General features: G+C 40.1%; 3 protein-coding genes across 3 annotated transcripts; all 3 read right to left on the bottom strand.

Annotated features, from left to right (window-relative positions):
* Positions 1 to 807: 807 nt before the first annotated feature.
* Positions 808 to 6,880, bottom strand: elob (elongin B). Its single transcript, XM_071900934.2, has 4 exons — positions 6,809 to 6,880; positions 4,902 to 5,036; positions 3,861 to 3,969; positions 808 to 2,493 (listed from the first exon to the last, which is right to left on the bottom strand). Exons 1-4 carry the CDS (start codon positions 6,809 to 6,811, stop codon positions 2,381 to 2,383), a joined length of 360 nt encoding a protein of 119 aa, XP_071757035.1. The 5' UTR covers positions 6,812 to 6,880; the 3' UTR covers positions 808 to 2,380.
* Positions 6,881 to 7,884: 1,004 nt separating this feature from the next.
* Positions 7,885 to 14,119, bottom strand: LOC139912999 (uncharacterized). The gene is made up of 12 exons (XM_078284916.1): positions 14,113 to 14,119; positions 12,405 to 12,606; positions 12,103 to 12,135; positions 11,594 to 11,715; positions 11,114 to 11,216; positions 10,581 to 10,613; positions 10,444 to 10,476; positions 10,067 to 10,300; positions 9,844 to 9,947; positions 8,873 to 9,038; positions 8,704 to 8,767; positions 7,885 to 8,010 (listed from the first exon to the last, which is right to left on the bottom strand). Coding segments are annotated over exons 1-11 (1,077 nt in total). The 5' UTR covers positions 14,115 to 14,119; the 3' UTR covers positions 7,885 to 8,010; positions 8,704 to 8,722.
* rusf1 (RUS family member 1) lies at positions 14,118 to 19,283 on the bottom strand. Its single transcript, XM_071900923.2, has 14 exons — positions 18,992 to 19,283; positions 18,804 to 18,881; positions 18,584 to 18,698; positions 17,625 to 17,670; positions 17,502 to 17,534; positions 17,297 to 17,402; positions 17,084 to 17,185; positions 16,039 to 16,109; positions 15,691 to 15,875; positions 15,544 to 15,601; positions 15,388 to 15,452; positions 15,112 to 15,258; positions 14,951 to 15,016; positions 14,118 to 14,865 (listed from the first exon to the last, which is right to left on the bottom strand). The coding sequence occupies exons 1-14, from the start codon at positions 19,139 to 19,141 to the stop codon at positions 14,780 to 14,782; spliced, it is 1,308 nt and encodes a 435-aa protein (XP_071757024.2). The 5' UTR covers positions 19,142 to 19,283; the 3' UTR covers positions 14,118 to 14,779.
* Between the last annotated feature and the right edge of the window lie 111 nt (positions 19,284 to 19,394).

Below are 19,394 nucleotides of genomic sequence, written 5' to 3'. Positions count from 1 at the left end.
AATTCTCATTTGGCACTCGAAATGATTACTGTTACAAGTTTATTTTTCCACTCTTTGGATTACTTTTAGTTGTCACACATCTTTGCCCGTACTTATAAGTTGTCCTAATAACTACAATATGTTGACATTAACAGGTCTACTTACCAGTGCAAATAAAAGTTTTGCCTAATAAACTTCATCAACATTCCTAAAGCGCATTTCCCCTCTTCTACTACTAAAACTACTTTTGTCACAGCCAGGGGTCCACTGTGTTATTTCCGACCAATAGCACTTGAATGCGCTGCTATTACGACTTATGGGAATAGTGGAATTACGAGGAGTACCTGAAGGCAGCATTAGCCAACCTGTAAATTCGTCGTTTACTGATAATACACCCATGGTTATGATGCTCCACCTTAAGTTCCGTTACTTTTTGGCTGCCGACTACCTGAGCTACAAAACGAGCGCACCCACCCTGAACATCCTGATCAAGACCAATCTCACCAGCCTGAAGAATAAAACAGTAAAGTTTCAGTCATGAACTACTGTACTAGCTCAAGGCATATACATGTTATCAGCTGTGCAGCCATGAACTCATTCAGCACTGTACCAATGTATATAGGCACAACAGGGGCATAATAACTGCTATTTCTCCATATTTAGTAGTGTGAGCAAATAATGACAAATCTATAGCTGAGTCTACTTGTGCCTTGTATTCCTCATTTGATGACAAACTGAGTTTGAGTATGCAGCAAAAAGAATCAATACCAGTGTCTCAGTACGTTGCCACTGACCGTTTAGTGTACAAAAGACCACAGTTCACAGGGATGAAAAACAAACAGTTGTTTTAATGTTAACTCAAGTCAGTTACAAGTGCAGCTTTAATCAAGTCCCGTTTTTTAAACAGCCACAATTTGCAAATATTTTTTGTTATGCCTTAATGTCAACAATTTCATTTAACCCCCCAAGACAGAAAATCCTTGCCATGTATTGACGTAATCACATTCCAATGGAGGATTTTTTTTGTTTTTAATAAAAGATTTCTAGATCTGGAAATCCAACTATATGCTTTACTTCAAAATTTCAAATGTACAGAAGATGTTCATTTCCAATTCTCCTTTGGTTTTAGGAAAACAAAAGAATGCCTATTAAGATATTCAGGGGGGATAATACAACACAAGTTGCAGCAGGAAGTAAATGGACAGTGATTCAGGGGGAAGGGGGGGGGGGAAATGTGTCGCCCCCCAATCACAGGCACAGCTCCACAACTCATCACACAACGAACTACCTGTTGAACTTATAACTAACTGATTATACCCACTAAAACATATTAGGTCCACTGATTGGAGCCAACAAGATGTCATGGAAACCTCCAAGATCTCATGAGCTCCAATCAGATGTTGCAGAGGAAAGTTGGTTTGCCTCCCGTATTTGTTAGTAAGGTAAAATAAACCAGAACCGCTTCACAGCCATTTTCAATGGCTGCTACGCGGGTCAGTCATTTCATTTTCGACGTCGGGTCCTCGCCTGTGTCCGGGGAAAAAACCAACAAATCACATCTCAGTAACTTCTGTGAGCCGCTAAGAAACTAAACCTACAGGCATGAAAGGAAAAAAGTACCAACAAACGTTCAATCTCGAAGCCAGATCCTCCGCTGTGTGCATAATCCCACTTTAGATGATTCTCCTGCCAGCAAAGTGAATCCACTTTATTTTCTGGATTCTCCTCATGCACATGTTCTCTAAATAGAATAGTAACGTACAAATCCACAAACTCCTAGCTACTGTCGCAACACATACAACCAGGCCAGAGACCATAAAAATGTTAAATCCTAATATTTTAATAAAGAAAACACACAAACATAAAAAGCCTAAAAAAAAAGTCACGCCTCGACGACTGACTCCCCCCCCGCCCCCCGTTTAAGCCCGCAAAAATAATAAAAACACAAAGTAAGGCGACAATAACCTTACTCTAAATAAAGACTAGAATGAATTAAATAAGGAGGTACGATTCTTTTACGCTCAGCCTTTACCAATCCCATGGATGACTGACAGTGTCGTGACAAATCCGTCAGGTATCTCTTCGGGGTCTCGTGTGAATTTATCGATTTATCTAGCATGCGTTCACCTATTTCAGGATAAATGCGCGAGTGTGAACCCCCCCCCCCCCTCCCCCCTCCTTTACCACCCATCCTCCCATTTACAACAAGGGGAATCCACGTTTGTAATTGTTTTCTGCCCAGCTGAGGATCTGTCGTCGGTAAAACTCACCCGCCGAGGCATCACTTCCCATAAGTCAACCCCTCCCTCCCGTGTGTGTGTGTGTGTCCTCCCTCTGACCCCCCCCCCCCCTCCCCCTCCCCCTCCCCCATGCTTCCCTCTTCTTTTTTCCTCCTTCCCCTTCACTGTACAGCCTGTTCATTGGCTGTGCTGCCCGAGTCCTGGGGCTTCATGACGTCAGGGAGCTCCGGGGGGCTGGAGAACGGCTCGATCCTCAGCTGCTCAAATGAATCATCTGAGGGAGAGAGAGAGAGAGAGAGCGACAAAGACGCAGGGTGACAACAGTGACGAGAGAGAGAGACACACACACACACACAAACAAACAGGGGAAGCAGTCTGAATGAGGAACAGAAAGTAAATCCGATCAGGGGAGAAAATCAGAGTTCCTAGACTTTGGTGCGACTTGACCAAGGAGCTTAGACTGAATCACTCTAATCTTTTAAATCACCACTTGAAACTCACTTTTATAAACTTGCTTTGATGTTAATAATCTTTTATTAATTGTTTCTCACCTCCCCCATATGGTTAATTTTAGGTTTTTTGCCCTGCCCTTTTTATTTATTACCTTGCTGTCAGTGCTTTTGCTGTTGATTTTGTTGTAAACCACTTTGCAGCAGTGCTTTTAAAAGCGCTATACAGATAATTATTATAAATTTAACAGAGGAAAGAGAAAATATGAACACTGTTGCAATTTTTTTCTGTGCTTTGTATTCGTTTATTTCATTGTATTTAACATTTTTATTTTAATTTTGATGTTGTTTAAATTAGTTTTCAGCTCAGATTTGTTAGTTTTAGTAGTTTCACTTGGCTTGTAGTTTTATTCAGTATTTTGATGTCTGAAGCTTTGGTAAGTTTAGGTTTTCCCGCCTCTTTGGTGATCAGGGCCAAGCAGGACGTATCAGAGGAAAGTAAAAAAAAATTGGTGTAAAATAATTATTTAGTGAACGGAGATAAAAACTGCTAAAAAAAATAGTTTGTTTTCCCCCCACAGACTCACCTATCCCTCTGTAAATAACTAAAATAAAGTAATCACCAATTAATCAGTGCCTGCTGAAGTCTTCTGGTCAAAGCCAAAATGACAGTGGAGTACCGGAGTAAACCAGTTAGAAAAGAATACGATCTGCATCTACTGTCAACAAGATTGATACATAACAGAAATATCCTCTGGTAACTCTATAAATGTGTACCTGTGTAATTATCTATTTATCCATCCTCCATTCAAGCCACATGATGCCTGGCCTTCAGCATCAAAATAAATAAATAAAACCTTAAGCAATATTTCCTTTTAGTTAGTGGAACATTTTCATTTGTTAGCACACATACTGTACATCCATATGAGTTCATGAACAGCCGACCATGACTATCTGCTGGGTATTCTCAGTAAAATAACTCTTCTTCAGTTTGAAAACATGGTGTAAAAATTCTTATAACACATTTCCTGCAGTAAAAATTTTTTGTGTTTCTACAGCTGGCAATTGGCAAAAAGGAATAATAAATAAAGACCTAGGTGGGATCAAACAGGTGAGTAGTTGGTACAACAACTACACCACTTAGTAAGAAAGGTTATATATGGAGCACGATCAGAGGACGACGTCTTCTTACCGCTCAGACGGAAAGCTAATCCCACCGTGGCGGGGGCCTGAGGTCGGGCTGTCTGATTTGTGAACCCACAGTCTCCGAGTGTTTTACTATCGTTCAGCACCAGGTCATCCTGGGGAGGGAAAAGAGAACAGAGGGTACTTGGTTAGAGTAGAGTAGAGTCGGGTCTTCATTCACTGGTCGCACATCATCTCATAGAGCCTGTCAGCGCTCTGCATGATGTCATGAAGAGGTTTTGGTGATGGAGAGCTTGTGAAATTGTGATGAGCAAGCCGCCTGATTTGTGATTACTACAGCAGAATAAAATGTAGCAAATATTGTGACTCATTTTTCTGCCCCACGATGTGTATTGTGACATTTTTGTGTTGCGATATGTTGAATTTCGATATATCGTCCCATCCCTAGTAAGGGCATTTCTAAATCCAATTTGATGCTCCGTTTAAAAGAGCATGCAAGTTCCACCAGGCCAGAGCGAACAAATGGGATTTATAAATGTGTTTGGACGGCAGATTACGGCAAAAACAAGTTGAAAGTGTAATCATTGCCAGTTAAATTTGAACTAGTAACTCCTGTAGCTGTCATGTAAATGAAAAGCTGCAGGTAAGGAGCGGTACGAGCTTGACACCATTTTATTTTCGTATTTGAACACTCTGCTGCGTCAGAGAGATGGCTGAAGAGTACATGAATGGGAACTCTGACATTGGTCTAAACTTTCAGGGACACTTTCTATCAACAAATGGGTTTGGAGAACAATAACATCCAACCAGGAAGCTTTCAGTTACAAGCCTGCGGTCCATTAACTGGTCATTTCACTAGTGAGGCAGTTTGTATACCCACTCCAGGAGAACACTATTTTGACTAATCCGTACTTGCATTGCAATTTTGTTGATACATCAAGGTAGATCTCTTAAACTAATAGGGCCATTTACAAATAAATGTGAATACTGTAAGGGATTTTGAATATGCTTTCCCTGTTTTGTCCTTCAGTCTTTCCAACATTTAACTGACCCAAATACTTTCCACATCAGTCGCAGGTCATCATACCTTATAAAGCCTCTGATCTTCAGGTGCCCTCTTTAGGATCCCTTCCACAATGCGCTTCAGCTCGTAGACTGTGGTGGACTCTTTGGCATCTGTGAAGATGGTCGTCTTATGACGTCGGATCATTAGAAACACATCCTGAAGAGAGATTAAGGGAGAGAAAGTTGAAATATGACGGACTGACAGAATATTCATCAGAAACTTTCACTGTTGTCCTTTAAATTCTGTTTTAACAAGCATTAAACTATTAGCTTCTGCAGGAAAACTGCACCCTGAAACAATTTACACATGATTTCGCACAGTTTCATCCAGATTTGAGTGCAAGACCAAGTAGCCTATCTCCTGAAGCTATAAGCAATATTTCCTGGAGCTTTTCCAGTCAAAATTGAAACTTATTCTGTGCACAGTGGTGGAGTATCCAGGATGAATGGACATTTTCTGTTTCAAAACTAAGGAATAAACCTAATTTTGGGTGTAAATTAGTCTATCTGTTACTTGTTATTGATAGGAAAACCTCCAAAAATGTCTCTTGACATCACCAATTAGAATCTTAGTTCTTTGGTTTCTAGCATTGTGATTGTGAGAGTGGTTCATACTGCATTTATGAATATTGATAAACTGGCCAAAATAGGGATAACGTGTAACTTGTTTAGGGTGAGTTTTTGCTTGAAAGCCCCCTACTGAATGTAAGTAGTAAGAAACAACAAAGAATGTGCCAACTTCAGTGTTCATAGACTAATGGGAATATTAAGTTCAGACTCCAAATTTGTCACCTGTCGGTTACTTATTATTGCAAAATCCATCAAATGATACACCTTGTGCAAAAGTAAAGCATGAGCATTCTTCTCAAACCACTTTCTTGTTGAATTGTGTTGAAGAGGGGAGAATGATGCACACTTAAAACACCAAATGATACTGCAGAATAACAAGCTGACAGCTGTGAAACCATCTTAAATAATGTGACAAAGTATTAAGTCTCATTGTACAAATAGATATCAAACCTGTATCATATCAGAAATATATTAATGCAGCTAACGTCATAACAACTCAATGTGTACGGATGGCTACTCTTGGTAAAAGTTAGGCAGCAACTACCTGGTTACACAGCGTTCAAGCTGTGCGTTAAAGCACTGTTCAGTTAGCTGGCTGATAAGTCAGTCAGTCCTCGGTTTATCAACAATCGACAAACAATTTAAACTTCAATTCTGCACCATCATAAGGTGATACCCCGGCCAGAGCCCAGCACACCAGTCTCAAAATCATGGTGGTTGAAGGCAGCAGCTGGCGTCATGAGTTAAGTGGCTAAGCTACAAATTGTGGCTAAGTTAATGCTAGTCGTTTCAACAGCCATACTTAGCTACAATAGCTACCTAACTAAGTTAGCTAAGCAAACTGTAAGGGCCCTAATGTTAACCATTCAAGTACCAAGAACGTTTTTTGTTGGAACGTGTCTACAATATCTAGCAAAGTTGTTTTAAAACGATAGCGTTAGCCGACCTAGCTACTGACAACTTTGGCTAGTTAGCTTGGTACTAGTTGGCTACTTGGTCCAAAGCTAACTGTGTTAGCTGGTCAGTCGTTACACCAAAACAGCGTCAACTTCCAAAGCTTTTGGTTTGGACCCTTCTAAGCTAACACTGCTGTCGATGTGTGCATTGTTAGCTCTAACAGCCTCGGTCAGCTAGCGTTAGCTAGTCTGTTGACGTTAACCAACGTTAGCCTGGGTTAGCTAAACAAAGACATCACTGATGTCATCAGCTTCTTGAGGATCGCTTATTGTGGCAAGCTAGCTTCAGCTACTGACATCACACATTTCAGACGCAGGGAAAAGCTTCATCGATAAATTAACGCTTGTCGGTGAACCAAATGGTCATGAAATGACGAGCTATATTTCTGTTTTCCTCACTCACCATTTCTTGCGGTTCGTTGCACACAGCTACGCCTCCGCTGCTCTCCCACGCTGCACAGCGACAACAGCTGTCAGATCCAGACCCGCACTGCCGCTGTCAACCGGTAGAGGGCGGCGCCTAAACTTTATTCAGTCCAGTTGCGTTCAACGAGCCACAAAGTTTTCGAGGAACATTTGTTGAACACTTTTAAATTTAATTGTTGCTGTGTGAAGCTGCTCAACAAAGGTAGTTTCACTGTCGTTTCCTTCTTTTGCTGTTCAGCCGCTTCAGGCTGAGAGTCCTGCAAGCCCGCAGTTTGGTATATTTGGTTCCTGTGGGAGATGTTTCCTCTTCCTCACTTTTTTTCCTGGGTCTATGGAATTAATAAGTTCAAATCTCCTGTTAAGAAGGGTTTTTAACTGTGCACAGACTACACACAGAGTGTTGTGAGAATAACTCATCATCCCTGTGAAGGCTACTGTTTATTAATTCACCTAGATGTTAAATTATTGATAACGAGGCTGTCAGTGATCTGTTTGATCCATTCTGTATGGACAAACTAGCAAATTAGTACTGTAGTGTTTACATGAACAATGTAATTTGTAATCACAAAAGTTGTAACTTGTAATTGTCTTGTAATTGCCTGTGCAGATACAGATGCAGCAGCTCCTGCATAGCAGATACCCCTATATTGCAGATATGCTGTATATTGCATTTATGGACGGATCATTTGTACATTTTTACAGCAACATAGCACAAAAGTGAACTTGTATCTTATAAGTGGAAAACAAGTCATGGTGGGGACGCTATTCATAGTATTCCCATGATGTCACATGCATTTCCTACCAGTGCTTTACCTTATACACAGCTCATTGGCTGTGGCTGTCATTTGATTATAATCACCTGTTATTTTCCCATCAAGATGGCTGTGTGTTGCTGTAACAGAACACTATGACTAGGCCAACAAGCTTATTATATAACTTTGCTTAAGTGAACAGGCCGATATTGTTTTACACAGGAGGATTTACAGTCTCAGTTTGCATGCTGCATGTCTCATGAAATTAACGACAGACTTAATTAAGACTTAATTCTTTTTTAAAGCAACTTTATTAACAAATTTAACATCATTTCATCACCCAAAATAAAAACAAACAAACAAATAGGGACAGCAGTTAGTAGTCTTATGTTTTCCAGCTCAATGCCTGGTCCGGCTGTGGTAAAATCTGTAAGAGGAAAGGAAAGGAGTGTTAGCTTCCACTCTGTTATTACCACTCATTACTCTGTTATTACCTTCCACTACCAAAAGGATCAACTCATCATGAAACAAAGATGAAAGAGCAATAAGAAATGAGTTTCAGGTAAAGAAAAAACAAAAAACAAAAACATTATTATGTAAAACACGGTAAAATTCTATTCTCTTTTACACATATTTGGAGCGATACTGTTTCTGAGATGCATTTGTAGGACACTCCATCGTAGTACAATGTCAACAACCGTAATAAAATATTACAAATATTACTGTTGTTTCTTTTTTTTTGGGCTTATTTGATGGATTTTCTTGTTTTGTTTCTTATTTATTTTTTTGTTGTTACATGTTAGAAATAAACACAAACATAAATATCCAAAAAGTACGATACAAAAATGAACTGCATATATCAAACAAATGAGCGTCCAATTAATTGATGGAGGGAAAACAAATGAGTAAAATCTGAAATACATTTTGAACTACAGAATGACAAAAATTCAAGAGAGCGAGGTTGCTGTGGAAGTTTGTTGGAACCAACTGATCAAATTCCCTGTCTGGAAAACACCTAAAAACTGATGATATTCCAGAAATCCCATGACCACCGGGGGAACTTCACCTATTATATAAATGCATGTACACACACAAAATTCAAACAATGGACTTAACTCACCAAACGCATGTCAGATATCTCATCTAACCACAAAAGCGCTCTCCCGGATCTTGGAGTAAGCATACTGTGGGACAGAGGGGTGAGAACAGAAGGGTCGTTTTATTTTATTTCATTCATTTTTATTCAAAACCTGAGACAGTGTTAGAATCACGTCCGATGATGAACTTACATTCAGTCCTCTGGGGGCTTGGACAGGCTGAAGTCCCTTGCAGCAGAGCATTGAGAAAGGCCTCTCCTTGGTCTGTGAATGCTCTTTGAAGCACAGGCTGAACACCTTGGCGGGGAGGAAGACGTCCCAGTCGGCCGCATGCTGCTCTATCAGATCGCTTATCATCCTGTTGGGAAGCATCGGTGACAGAAGCTTTAGTGTTCACATGCAGGCTTGGCATATATATACCATGGTAATTTTCAGTTATAGGAGTCTTTAAAGGTGATATGTGTAGCATTTTTGAGGAAAAATCCACCCTACACTTTAACACTGTTAAAAGTCAGCTATTGGTGATGCACCTTGTATTTCTGGGCAACTTCTGGGAAAGCGGGTTCACCAAAAAAGTAAATAAAACACAAAATAACTCCTGGAATGCAATGAGCTTTACAAATTGATGATATATAACAGTGTAAGAGTACTCAAGGGTGGATTTTTCCTTTAACATCAATAAATCATTACCACATTAATTTTGAGACATTATTATAATTACTGTAAACAAACAAGACCATCGCCAAGAAGACAAGCTGGATTGCTTTACAGAACAAAAGTTTTAGCTCAGTTTGCAGCACAAACTGAGCTAAAACTTTCAGAGTGTAAGGCTTTCAACATGTTTATCCTCTTCAGTAAAGACAGAGAGAAAACAAACGCACCCAGAGCAACGCCAGGGACGGAGAGGGCAGGAAGCAAAATCCTCTTTGTGACAGGAAGCAACAGGGTTTATGGGAGATGTAGTCTTAATTTTGAGAAACACTATCACTAACAATATCACTGGTGTGAGATAGAGGCTACCAATCGTCTCAACCATGGTCTCATTTGTTTATAGTAATTATACCAAGGCATCACAATTAATGTGACAAAGAAATATTGATGTTTAAAAAAGCTACACACAGCACCTTTAAGAACCCAAACTGTCATGAACTAAAATCAGAGACCTGTCAATCAAGTGTTGTGTGATCAAATCCGCGGTGCCAGTCTGCTGATGATGGACGACAAGAGAGATGTTGACCTTCAGCTGATCTTTCAGCTCTCTGTTGATCTAGCATAAGGACACATTCACACAGTAGATCCATGTGAGATACTGGCCACTTTGGATCAATATTAAGAGAACGCAGTATTGTAAATGATGATGTGCATCGTAGGACAGTAAGAGCTCACTTTGTGGACGATGTCATGAGGCAGTCGGGAGAGGATTCTGACAGGATAGCCGAAGTGGGAGATGATGTCCGTGACATGCTCAGCCACTTGTGAGGCGAGGCACAGCTGCATCGGGAGAGCCTCCACCCACTTGGAGTAGTAATCTGTCACAGTCAGAATGTATTTGTGCCCGTTCTGTGTCGGGGGAAACGGCCCTCTGACGTCCAGACCAAGCCACTGCCAAGGCTCTTTCACCTGAGGGTAAAACATCAGATCATGTAGGAATATAACATGTGATGGCATGAATTGTCCCAACTGCATTTGTTTGTAATTAATATCGGTCTGTTGCATTAAACCGGGGCCAATATGTTAAATGACTGCTCAGTCTGTAGTCGTACCTCTATTAACTTTTCAGGATCTTCACACTCTACCTGTGGAAATTATAGAACAGCAATTCATTAAATACTTGAAAATATGAGAATCATGGAGTATAAAATGTGAACTATTGTAGTTTAAAATCATGTTGACTACTTACATTGAAATTATCATCTGGAGCCCACTGAGTATCCTGTTGATGCATGTAGAAAATTACACAAAGGCAACTGGGCGACTGCAAATTAAGGAATCTGACAACAAGAGGCACTTGAGCTGCCTAATGTCCCACTATAATCACCATGACATATTACACATAACTAGTTATGCTAACAAGGTTATTAATAACCTAATTACTGTATTGATTAGCAAAAAAATCAATGTCATCATACTTGTCTTCACATAACACATGGGTGGTATTAATATGAACTCTGTATCTTAAAGCATTAAGGAGTTATAGTGCTTCTCTATAGGGGGAACCTGTGGTGTAAGTATGAAGTTTCTATTATGTGTTGTTCTTGAGTTATTGTGTTCAGAAGACACACACACACAGACAGACACACACACACACAGACAGACACACACACACACACACACAGACAGACACCACCATGCACACCATGTACCATGGTGGCGGTAAATAAAAATGTGTAAATATGTATCTCATGAGCCAACATGTGCAGTCATGTCCTGTACCTGTGGTAAACAGTAGTCACCATGGAAGAAATGTGGAAATGACTCGATCTCCATCAGCGCTTCATCCGTTATGATCCTCCACCTGTCAAACTTCTCTGGGTCTCTGAACACACAACCAGAACAGAACGACACATTAAAAGACAGAGACAAAAACCCACATGACTACACATCTAATACAAAACATTTACGAGTTTAGATTCATGGTTATGCTGGTTTGGATTAAGCATGAAAACTTTATTTAGCCATTTGCTCAGAGCTTCCAACGTAAACAATCAGCTGGTGAATTGATCTAACATCACTGCAACCTCCTATTTTCTGCTTAGAGTTTGTAGTAGAGGGTAAGAGCTGCTTCCATTGAGTTTGTGGTAAAGACCAACTGTCACATGAATCTGCAGTGGAGGCAGATGCTGCACCAGCGGTTTCCTCTGGTTAAATGAAGAGGCTAAGACCACAAGGCTTCCCGGACTAGAAGTTACTCACACAGCAGACTCCTCCTCTGTCCGGCTGGGCTCTTGGTTCTGGACTGACGGCTTTGCTGCTGTAGGAGCCGCTGCCGGTGGAGAACGAGCCGGATTCGTCTGTGAGGCTTTAGCAGTGGCCGGCTGTGTTCAGAATACAGGGAAACACACACATTTTCTGAGTTGTGTGTTCAATCATTTCAGGAGTTCCTCCTTATTGTGATTGTGACGAACCATATACTGATGACCCCACACACACAAAAAGCACTTATAGTATCAAGGTACTCCAAATAATTGTGCATGAATATAAATGCTCCAACTGCTCCAAAACCTGATGGTGCTGAACTGAAAAATAGCTTGAATAAAAGTGTTTGTACATTATTTTCCTCAATGTTTAACACAAATCTAATGAAGCCCTGTTGTTTTATTAGTTTAGGGGAAATAGAGCAACTAAGTTAATAAAATCTGTCCACAAATCATCACTGATGAATTTTAACAGTACAATGACAACAACATTATACATCTTCTTACCTTGTATCTCTTACTTCTTGGGTTGATGACGGCCTAAGTCAGAAAGAGACAATTTCAGTGGCAATAGTTGCAGTGATGCTACACAAGAGAAATGATCAGATACAGCTGGACTTGGTTAAAGAGGGGGTTTCGGATTTTACTGTCAATTTCTCAAAACCACTTATGAAAAAACAGATGGACTGAGAGCAGTCTTGGTTAGCGGCTTCTTAAAAACACAAACTGCCCTACTATCTTTACCTCTCAAAAGGAGTTGTTATTTTATTTTCCAATGCTTCGCTGCCACCGAGTGACTCCATACGTACCGTCTTTTTTTCCATGTGTTCAGGGAAAGAGAATATAGTGGGGACTGCATCTTCTCGAAGCTTCACAAATTTGCCGGTTCTGTCGATGTACTTCTCCTCAAAGTGATTAATGCACAGGACGGAGAAACGAGACGGAGTCCAGTCCTTCCACTTCATATTGAGGAGCCATTTTTTGAGTTTCTGACGATTGTACAGTGGAAACCTGTGGACATGGAAAACTGATTACAACAGTCTCTACAACTCTCTTGTATGTAAACGTATGTAAATTAATATAAACGTCACACCAAACTCCATTCAAAGATCTATTTACATATCTAGTAAAACATTACTTAACACCTCTTCTAAAACGTTGGGATCTACTGGTAAATTTGGCATATATCCACCAAGCAGCACTTATTTCCATAAAATTTAAACTTTTGGCTTTTGGTTGAAAATGGTTCACACTGCTCATCACCGCCTGTAACTGTGTATTTTGGTAGAAGAAGACTGTGGGAATAACAGGCACACAATGCAAAGAGTTGGAAGTTTACTGAAATAAGAGCTGCTTGGTGAATAGGGTGTAAGCCAAATTGCCAAGTGGATCCTAACAATACATAAAAGGGCGTAAGCCATATTCTACCAATTTTGTATGTTTGCCAATAAGCCAGGCAACAATAACTGCGAGTTTAATGTGATATTCTCTCCAGATGTATAGGGCTACCCCCGCACCAGAAAGTCAATATTAAATGCAAACAGCATGCCAGCCAACCACTGGCAACAGTAATGAACATCCTATCTAGGTCTACCTGGATCTCAGTCCAATCCATTTTACCATCCACCTTTATATAAAGGCAGGCAGTACTTTAGCTATACTATACTAGCTATCATTTTATTAATAATTCAATAAGACATCTTATACTCCACTGACCATTACTTTAAAAGTTATTGTACACACCCTACCCAGCCTACCCAGCCTACCTTTTATTCTTGGCAATCTCTCTCCACACCTGACTGTCTTAAAGTGAGACAATGCTTCTGGTTAACTGACTTGAATTTGTCTTTCCTTTGTCATTACTAGTCCATACTTGTCTATTAACGCTAGGTAGCTTGGGGTTTTTGGAGATTAGCTGGGAATGAATGAATGAAAAGTCAACCCATGTTGACAGGGACTGAATGAGCTACACTGTTTGGAAGATGGCTTTTCTTTTACTCATCAACATATTGAAATGTCCTGAGCTGGGCACCGTAGCTAGCTAACGGTAAGAGCTAGCTAGATCAGAGTTAACGCTAACTAACCAGTGTTAACTAACTACGTTAGTTCACAAACTTGCTACGATGCCCTGGTCTTAGGTCATTTAGGTTAGGAATATAAAATACTCACTTAAAAAACTTCACATCAGATTGGTTCGAATTTTCGCAGTTAAAGGCACTACATTTAAACCTGCCCATTTCATACTAAACAATGCTAACTTTAGGAGTTACAAATCAATGTTTCTGTTGTCGTCTGCGCGACCTGTCAAGCAAAAACAAAAATACACTTTCCGATCACAATTTTCAAAATAAAACCCTCATGCAATACAACGTTTTTGTAATAATATGAAGTATCGTCGTGAAAACCAAATTTATACTTACGTAGTATTCGTTAGTAAATGAAAATACGATCGTTGTTTCCAAGAAATCATTTTAAAAAATATTCTTTTTATTCACAAGTGACAAATTTTACACTTACATTTTGAAGGCTCCATTTCCGGTATTACTCTTGCAAATTCTAAAAAACTTGACCAAAACCTGTTTGACCAACGGATGTTATTGTTTCTTCTTCTTCTTGGTGTATTTATTGGTTATGCAGTCCCAACAGCGCCGCTTTGAGGCACTGCTACTGCAGCTGGTGCCACAATCAACCATACATTTGTATGACACATTTATGCACAGGGAAATCCAATGTCTTTATATATACTATTTTATAGTAAAAGGCAAAATCAAATAAAGAAATGTGGTGCAAGTCACTTGAATTGATGACATGTGCTCACTGCACCACCTGCTTCCTACTTTTAATTTACCTAAAGAAAAATCACTATTAACTATAATATTCCTAGAAGGACTCACAGTGTATAGTGTATAGTGAACTTAAACTTTGTGGTGTTTTTCTTATCTCCTATGGTATCACAGATATTCCTATATGGACTTATAGTTTTTCTGTAATATTTGTATAGTGTTCTTCCAAAATGTATTACAGGATTACTATGGTCCTTTTTCACTGAGGTTTGGACAAAGAATAAATTAAACAAAGTTCTGGGTTCTTACAAAATGTACTATGACTGTATTCAGAGAATATCAAAACATTACATGATTTGACATAACAATCAGTGAGAAAGTTGGTCCAGGTGTCTGACACTTCAACTGCTCTTTGCTTTCCACTCGACCCTCCACTCATCCCAGTCCAGCAGAGTTCGATTTATCTGCCATCCAGCCGCTTCCACACCTAAAAACAGCAGAAACATTTTTCTATCAGTGAAAATACATAAGATATAGTTGATGGCTTGTTAAACAGGTTTGTGCCTGCTTACCCTTGAGAAATGGATTGAAAATGTGGTCCATCAGCTTGTGACTATCACACACCATTTCCCAATGACCTTTCAAAAAGAATAACAACAGTGTGACTGACTGTAAAATTTAAGCACCTCTATTCATGTCATGGAGGAAAACAAATATAGAATTAAAGGCTCACTTTGTCTCTTTTGTATGAGAGGTTGTTGTGAAGCCCCGGTCAGTGGTGCTTCAGGGTGCAAAGCGCTGCTGAGACAAACAGCTTGACACACCGCTCTGATTTCATCACCTACAGATGCTTCTGGTCCCAAGCAAACACACACACAGCCTGAGAGGAAGAAAACAAAGTTATAAAAATACTGAGATGTGGGCAACTTTAAGATGTTTTATATGGCACTCAAACAAATCGTCATTCTGTGGACTTAAAATGGGAAGAAGACATGATAGGCTAACATACCATTTTTCACTCCTAACAGGAAAGGCATGTTGTTGTTCTTCAAAGCCAAATTAAGTTCCTCTGGGCTAGAAAATGAGAGGAATTATATCAAACTGGGTCGATCTTTTACTGTGTGTCCATATTTACTGTGAAAACAAAACTGGCACATGAAATTACCTCTGTACAACTTCCTTTAGCCTCACTCCAAGTTTGACTGGCACCGTTTTTCTAAACTCTGGAAAAAAAACAAGCCAGAAAGTGTTCATGATTTTGACTTTTAAGAGATTATAAAATATATAAGCAACGTCCGACCACGATTCTCACCCAAGAACACTGGTTCTCTCTGATTGGCTTCTACAGGACTGAGGATCCGCCCGTCTCTCAGGTACTGGTGCAGCACAATGGACAGCCGCGCCTCATTGAAGGTTTCCATGACGACCGAACGCACCGCTTTGTAGTTGGCGTAGAGGTGGAGGATGGTGAAGAGGAAGAAGAGGCTGAGGGTCAGTCTGAGGCGCAGAGACAGGCGGAGAGGGGAGCAGGGGGACATCAGTAAAATGACAGACCCTTCAAATACTCAAAAACAAAAGAGTGATCATTTGACTTGTCATATCTTAAGAGAGTTTCCCTTTGAAAGCATCTTTTGATCATTTATATACCCTATACACTCACAGTGGGTTGTCAGTGACGAGAGGAATCAGAACCAAACTGATCAGCAGACCGGCCAGATTCACCAGAGTCTCCTGTGGAAAATAAAACACATAAACCAGAATGAGTGGTGTCCAGGAACATTATCATTAACATTCCCACATCAGAAACTTTGTTTTCTCAGATTTGGTGCCAGTATTACAGAATTATCATTGATTTAAATTCATAAAACTGCAGCTCTGAAACTATTGTCTCCACGGTACCTTTATCTGTATGAGGCTACATGCCATAGTAAAATATTGTACTGTGGTAAATACCACTGCTTTAATATTTACTACTGTACCTCCTTGGAACAATCAAAATATAACAGGTACTTTGAATCAAGCATTGTACTACAACAGTGTGCCATGTTATTTAACACGGTTGGAGCCATTCATGGATTTAATTGAGAGTAGATGGTGAATTCCAATTCAGTTCCTGCAGTTGGAACTGGAATTGCTCTAAGGAAACAGAATGTGAACTGAATGGGAATGACAGAATTGAATTCCATTGAATTCCGTGAAATTCCACTTCTTAGTCTGAAGGCAGTCTGAACAAGGCTTAAGAGAGGTTATCTGGACTTGCTGCTAAACATTATAAATCAAACATTATGAATCAAATGAAAGACATCAAAAACATTCAATCATAATGGATGTGTTACGATTAGATGTTCTGCATCAAACACAACCTGAAAGGAACCTTTAACATGTTAAGATATTCAGTATTGATAATATATAACACTACGTGTAATCTCAGATATGTGGTAAGAAAAAAACAAAAAAAGATGGAATTTCACAGAACTACATTGGATTAAATTCAACTTCCTGAAATTCCAGTTCAATTCCAATTCTTATTCCTGTAGATTTTTCAAATTCCAGTTCCTCAGTTGAATTGGTATTGATGAGTTCATTCATGAATTGACCCCCAACCCTGTCATTCACCACAGGTTACCACAGTTCACCAAGTTATGTCCCATAGTAAACGGTGTTATGAGAACATGGGTGACACATCAGATGAATCTCAGTCGTACCTGGCTCCCGTCTTTAGCAGAGATGTCGGCCATGTTGTCTCTGCGAGCCTGATGGACCGTCAGAGCCGCTCTGGTCGCTCCACCTGCAACTCCAACTATGGACTGGAACAGAGAAACGCACGACAGTGTTAGTTCAGTTTGTATAAAATCAGCTTATATCCATCACTAAATACCTAACATGAGTTAATTGGACAATACTGAAAAGCGTTTTACCTTGAATATCCCTGCAGTGCAAACAATCAAGGTGAAACAAGCAGGAAAGTTTGGAGCCAGTATTTCCATGAACATGGCGATGTCATTGAGAACGTCGGCGAAAAGCCTGGCAGGAAACACAGAGAGAGGATCTGCTGCGTCAAACGGTAATCTGATACTCAGCGGCCAAACATTAAACACTTCAACACCCAAATACCAGCCATACCTCCATTTCTTAGCTTCAGAGTCCAGTTTACTCCTGGAACAGAGACAAGAGACGACATTAACGATCATGACAAACACTTTCCAGCAGCAGCAGCACATGAGACGAGCTCCAGCAGCAGCTCACCCTTTCCTCCAGGCAAACAGGATCCTCCCCAACATGCCAGTGCCATCTGCAGAGGAACACAGCAGTTTAGTTCATCAGCTGCTAGTCAGCCCGGGATAACACCAACACCTCATACTGTACCGTACTTCTCATGGACACTGAATGTGGTTTGTATTGAAATGTCCTGCATATATACAGTACATTGAATTGTCTCATGCATGTATATCTGCAATTACTTACAGTGCATTTGATTCGGATCTTATCTTTTTCTTCTACTGTTTCTATTTGTTTTTGGTTTGTTTATATACTGTTTTTATTGGTTTATATTGTGTTTTATTCTTTCCGCCTTTTAACAAAGTACACAAGCAACCACTAAGCTAAATTCCTTGTATGTGCAAATATACTCGGCCAATAAAAGGATTCTGATTCTGATCTGACTATGACAATAAATATTTTGTGATGTGTATTTTGTATTTTTACATTTGTGCTGCTGTGTTATGTACAGTATCTTTGATACTTTGATGTTCTGGGTTAATAGGCACACCTGTTCTTGATTACTCATTAACAAAAAAATAAAGAAAAGGAGGAGCCAACCTGTGTAACATGTACTTTGACGAAGATAATATGTTGAAACGTGTCAGTTTTTAACAATAAAGAGAGCTAAATAATAATAATAATAAATAATGTTGCACCCCTATCCAAAGAAAAAACGTTGTGTTGCACCGGCACACTACTAGAAATCAGAGGTGGGGACTCGAGTCACAGTCAAATTCATGATGCACTTACCAAGTTTTTATTCTATTATAACTATTATAACAAAACTGCATTGAAAAGTCCTAGATATTTTGTTTTCTTTAAGCTATTAAATTGATACTAGACTCTTGATTTGTTCTGACTTGACTTGATGTTCTACATTTACACTTCAGACTGACTTGGGACTCGGGCAAAGCGGACTTGGTCCCACCTCTGCCTGTACTCACCTCTCAGTAGCCAGGTGACTGTGGCAGCAGCTACTGTCGCCTCCTGGTTTCCCACTCCGACTCCTTTCAGAGAAGCCTGGGTGGCCAGAGTCCCGGACAGAGAGCTGGAGAAAGCCTGTGAGGAAGAGGAGGAGATGAAGAGCTTCAGTGTGTTCCGATGACTGATGATGATGAGGAAGATGATGATGATGATGATGATGTTCTCAGTCTACTGCTGTACCTGCACTGTATCCCAAAACTGATACTGCAGGTAATCATCACTGACGCTCTCTGGATAGCCTTGAGGCAGGAAGACACTCTGAAATGACAGAGATGCACAGGTGTGTGTGTGGGGGGGGGGAAGCTGTATGAACAGACTGAGAACATGTAAATTATTTTTTTTAACAGTTTAAAGGTTATAATCCTCACTTTGAACACGCCAATAACAGAGTTCCCTCTTGTTCCACCTTCACTCCCGTCTCTTTTCCTCTCCATGGCTCCATCCTTCACCAGATATCTCCATGACTCTCCGGAGCCATATTTCTCAGTTGCCAAAAGCAGACTTGTATCTTTCTCCATGTCGGCTAACCTTTGGAGTAAGTAACGAACAGTCTCGCAGTGTGAAATCCACTGGAACAGGATTATTTTAAGGCCATTTTAGCGACACATATCGCACTGTAACTGTGCAGACGTGTCGGGTCCAGATACTCTCACGTCTTGTTTTTTTTGTTTTTTTCTGTTGCACTTCCGTGTTTTTTTTCCGCCTTCATAGTTTGGAGCTTTCCTATTGGTGGACTGGAAGTTTTAAGGCGGAGCTCCGAATAAAGGTGCG

This window comes from Centroberyx gerrardi, chromosome 7 (assembly GCF_048128805.1).
Source record: "Centroberyx gerrardi isolate f3 chromosome 7, fCenGer3.hap1.cur.20231027, whole genome shotgun sequence".
Taxonomy (NCBI): Eukaryota; Metazoa; Chordata; class Actinopteri; order Beryciformes; family Berycidae; genus Centroberyx; species Centroberyx gerrardi.
This window is presented reverse-complemented; position numbering and strand designations above follow the sequence as displayed.